The 3,321-nt window shown below is 56.5% G+C and overlaps 1 protein-coding gene and 1 long non-coding RNA gene across 3 annotated transcripts; one reads left to right on the top strand and one right to left on the bottom strand.

Moving 5' to 3' along the window:
- Positions 1-3: 3 nt before the first annotated feature.
- Positions 4-1,967, top strand: LOC123255041. 2 transcript variants are annotated; one of them, XR_006506732.1, is made up of 3 exons: positions 4-53; positions 129-234; positions 1,541-1,967. It is a non-coding gene; the product is annotated as an uncharacterized LOC123255041 (long non-coding RNA). The 2 variants fall into 2 exon arrangements; XR_006506731.1 differs by lacking the exon at positions 4-53 and having other exon boundaries at positions 64-234.
- An 84-nt stretch (positions 1,968-2,051) lies between these two features.
- LOC123255042 (protein-serine O-palmitoleoyltransferase porcupine-like) lies at positions 2,052-3,318 on the bottom strand (the record flags this gene model as incomplete). The annotated part of the gene is made up of 5 exons (XM_044683906.1): positions 2,052-2,431; positions 2,618-2,728; positions 2,912-2,997; positions 3,132-3,195; positions 3,271-3,318. Coding segments are annotated over 5 exons (411 nt in total), but the record flags the coding sequence as incomplete, so codon positions are not given.
- Between the last annotated feature and the right edge of the window lie 3 nt (positions 3,319-3,321).

The raw sequence follows: 3,321 nt of genomic DNA, 5'->3' as shown, positions 1-3,321 counted from the left end.
GGAGAAGATCTCCCATATTCATCCTGAAGCCTGGAGGGAGCCTTGTTACAAAGGTAAGGACAACAAGGAAGAGGGAAGCAGCTTTGGCTTTGGCCCTTCCCAATCCTCTCTTTCCCCCATCCTCTCAGATGCTACAGGGCCAGGCCTTGAGCCTGCTCCATTCACAGCTTCAGCTCTTCTACCTTAATGGCACCTGGGCCAAGCCCAGGAGTAGCAGCCACAACTCCGGCAGTGGTGAGTGAGAATTCGGGAAGACCTCCTTTGGGGACTGGGTAGAGGGAGAGGGTGGCCACAGGCTCCCTCGAGAAACATCTTGACTCTCCTACCACCATTCCAATCCTCCCCACTTTCCAGTTGGGCTTCTTTTCCCAAGTTAGTACTCTGCTTTCCTCCTCCCCACTTTCTATAGTATAACCTGTCCCACCTCCTCTGTCCATGGTTCAACTGTGTTTTTTTTTTCTTTTTCTTTTTTTTGTTAAAAACCCTTTTTAAAAAAAAAGATTAAAAAAAAAAAAAAAGGCAAACTTCCTCCTCAGAATCAATACTGTATATAGGTTTCAAGGCAGAAGAACTAGACAATGGGAGTCAAATGACTTGCCTAAGGTCATACAGCTAAGGGTCACCTTTGAATGCAGGACCTCTCAGCTCTAGGCCTGGCTCTCAATCCACTGAGCTACCTAGCTGCCCCCTAGTTAGCTCTTGACCATCCACATTCTGATTGGTGCTGATTCCTCAGTGCCATGCATATTCTGGCCCCAGAGCCCATGATCTCTTGTAGGAAGGTCCTGACATTCATTCAGCCGTGCTGTGACGGGGAGGGGGGGGGGAGCTGAAACGCCTCAAATCCAGCCCCTGCCCCTCTATTGCTTAAGAATCTTGTCAAGACTGGTGAGGGTGGGAGGCCCAAAACCAGGCACCTTCTACCAGAATAGTCAGGGATATCAGGGTACATATGAAGTAACAGCTGAGGAAGAACAGCAGGAACCAGCCTGAAAAATGGGGCGAGCATTTAGGGATCCATGGGGAGATGTTGGAGCTTTGTAAGCTGGGGAGAAAGTGGGGACGAAGGCCTGAGCTTTAGAAAAGCCATCAAGGGCTCCCTAGGGCTCGAAAGGCTGGCCACAATGGGGGAAAGGCCATAGAAGAAGTGGCAGCAGCCCAGACAGTTCTGGGCATGGCCATGAGAACACTGAGATTATTTGGGGGGGAGGGTGGCACAGGGCTGTTCAGACTAGAGAAGGCAGTGGGGTGTGATGAGGCACAAAGTCTGGGTTAGAATCTCTGGTCTGCTCCTGCCACGTAGCACCCAGAGAATATCATTTTTCTTCTCTAGGCACTGCCCTCCCTCAGTTTCCTTACTTGTAAAATGATGGCCAGGGTTAGAATGCTCTGAAGACTAATCCAATTCCTGCGGTCCCGTCTCTCTACTCCAGAGCCCAGAGTTGGAGTGTCCCCTGGTCAAAGTTTCCTTTTGAGGGCTTCATTTTCTCCCACTTTCTACAGCCAACTTTGCCTTTTCCAAAATTCTCTTCCCACCCAGAGGCTTCTGTGGTCTGCCAAGGCCATGTGCCCCCCTTGCTGCCGATGTCCCCGACCTGCTGAGCGCCCTCCTAGATCACAGCTGGACTGTGCTTCCTGGTCTACTTTGGCAGCCTCTGTGGCCTAACTCAGCCGTCCTTGGTCGGATTTCTCCCTCTGGCACCCGAGACCTGGGCATCACGGTTCAGCTCTCTCCTCTGGCTGTCATTCCCCGTCCCTCTGTTCCTCTTGGGACGGCCTGCAGGAGGCTCTGAGGACTGGCCAGACTACCCATGCGTGGCTCAGCAAGAGGCCTGTATCCTCCGAGAAGACTAGGGGGACGGGAGCTGTGCAGCTAGGAAGGAGGGAGCAGGCTAGGCCCAGAGCCCTGGACTCCCCATCCTGGGCCCTCGAGGAAAGAGCCAATAAACGGCCCTTGGGATTCTATAGCCCCACTGTCTGTCTCCTGCCTCTTGATTGCTGCTGGGAAGCTCAGGATTTAGGGAAACAGCTCACACACACAGCTCAGGCACTTGGACCTTACCTACTTTTATCTGACAATAACAAACCATTTATAAAAAGGGGGACTTTCTAGCAGAATGTAGGGGTGGAAGACATGGTCTTGGGGTCCTGCCCATTGCTTCCCCTCCTGCCCTCAAAGGTCCCCTCCCCCCCAAATCCCCAGAGCCCCTTTGGGAGGGAGGGGTGGCAGTGGCCAGGACTCCACCTTTTGTGCCCAGGGCAGGTATTGAGGACCCACAGCGGAGAGGGGGAGAGGGGGAGAGGGAGAAGGGAAGCCATGGGAGGGCCCTCAGCTGATGAGGCGGTAGAAGATCCAGCAGCTGAAGGTGAGCCAGTGACTGGCCCAGCCGAGCTCGGACCACTTGCGGACGGTGTGGGACATGCCGTAGCCCTGGGAAGGGGATGAGCATGGCAGTGGTGAAGAGGCCTGGGCCACCAATGCCCCGAGGGGCCTGGGGACAGGGTCGGGTTGGGTATGGTGGGCAGCTAGGGGAAGGGGCTCAGTGACGGGAACTCTCCCTTCCCTTGGGCCTTCTCCAGCCCTGCTGTGACTTGTGGGTGACTTGGCAAACCCTACCTGCTCCTCGGTGGTGTCATCAGTGTCTACGTCAAAGAGGGAGCCCAGATAGGCCAAGTGAAAGACAGCCAGGGCCCTGAAGAACAGGTTTAGCGCCTGCACGCCCAGACCCTGCAGAGGAGATGGGGAATGGGGTTGGCGGCGTTTGGGGCTGGCCTGAGGGAGGGGTGAGAGCGTCCCCACAAGGGCCGGGCGGAACGGGGCCTTCGGGACGGCGAGAGCGAGCAGAAACGGAGGACAGGCAGCGGGGGCCGAGGGGGCCTCCTTCTGAGGCGGGCGAGGGAGTCATCTCACCGTGCGGTGTCGATGTGGGCAGTCTGGGGGGCAGCGCTTTGAGAGGACACAAGCATTGAAGATGGTAGCCAGCCTCTTCCGGAGCACTGAGGAGCAGGAGGGGAGAATGAGGGACTCTTCATAGGGAAAGGCTTAAGGAAGGAAGAAGGGCAGTTCTCCAGGCCCGGGGAAGGCCAGGAGGCAGGGAGGAGGGGGCGTAGAGAGGAAGGAGGCGGCTCACCGTGTTCCACGTACGTGATGAAGGCGAGGGTGAGCAGCACGGCCCCCAAGTGGAAACTGAAGCCCTGGGGGTGGAGAGAGGGTGAGGAGGCCGTGGGGCCAAGATGAGGTCCCACACCTCCACCTGGCCCACTCCTTACATGCAGGAGGGCGCTGGCGGCGTAGGTCACGAGGAGGGCTGAGAGCTTGCC

Source organism: Gracilinanus agilis, unplaced genomic scaffold (assembly GCF_016433145.1).
Source record: "Gracilinanus agilis isolate LMUSP501 unplaced genomic scaffold, AgileGrace unplaced_scaffold38146, whole genome shotgun sequence".
Taxonomy (NCBI): Eukaryota; Metazoa; Chordata; class Mammalia; order Didelphimorphia; family Didelphidae; genus Gracilinanus; species Gracilinanus agilis.
This window is presented reverse-complemented; position numbering and strand designations above follow the sequence as displayed.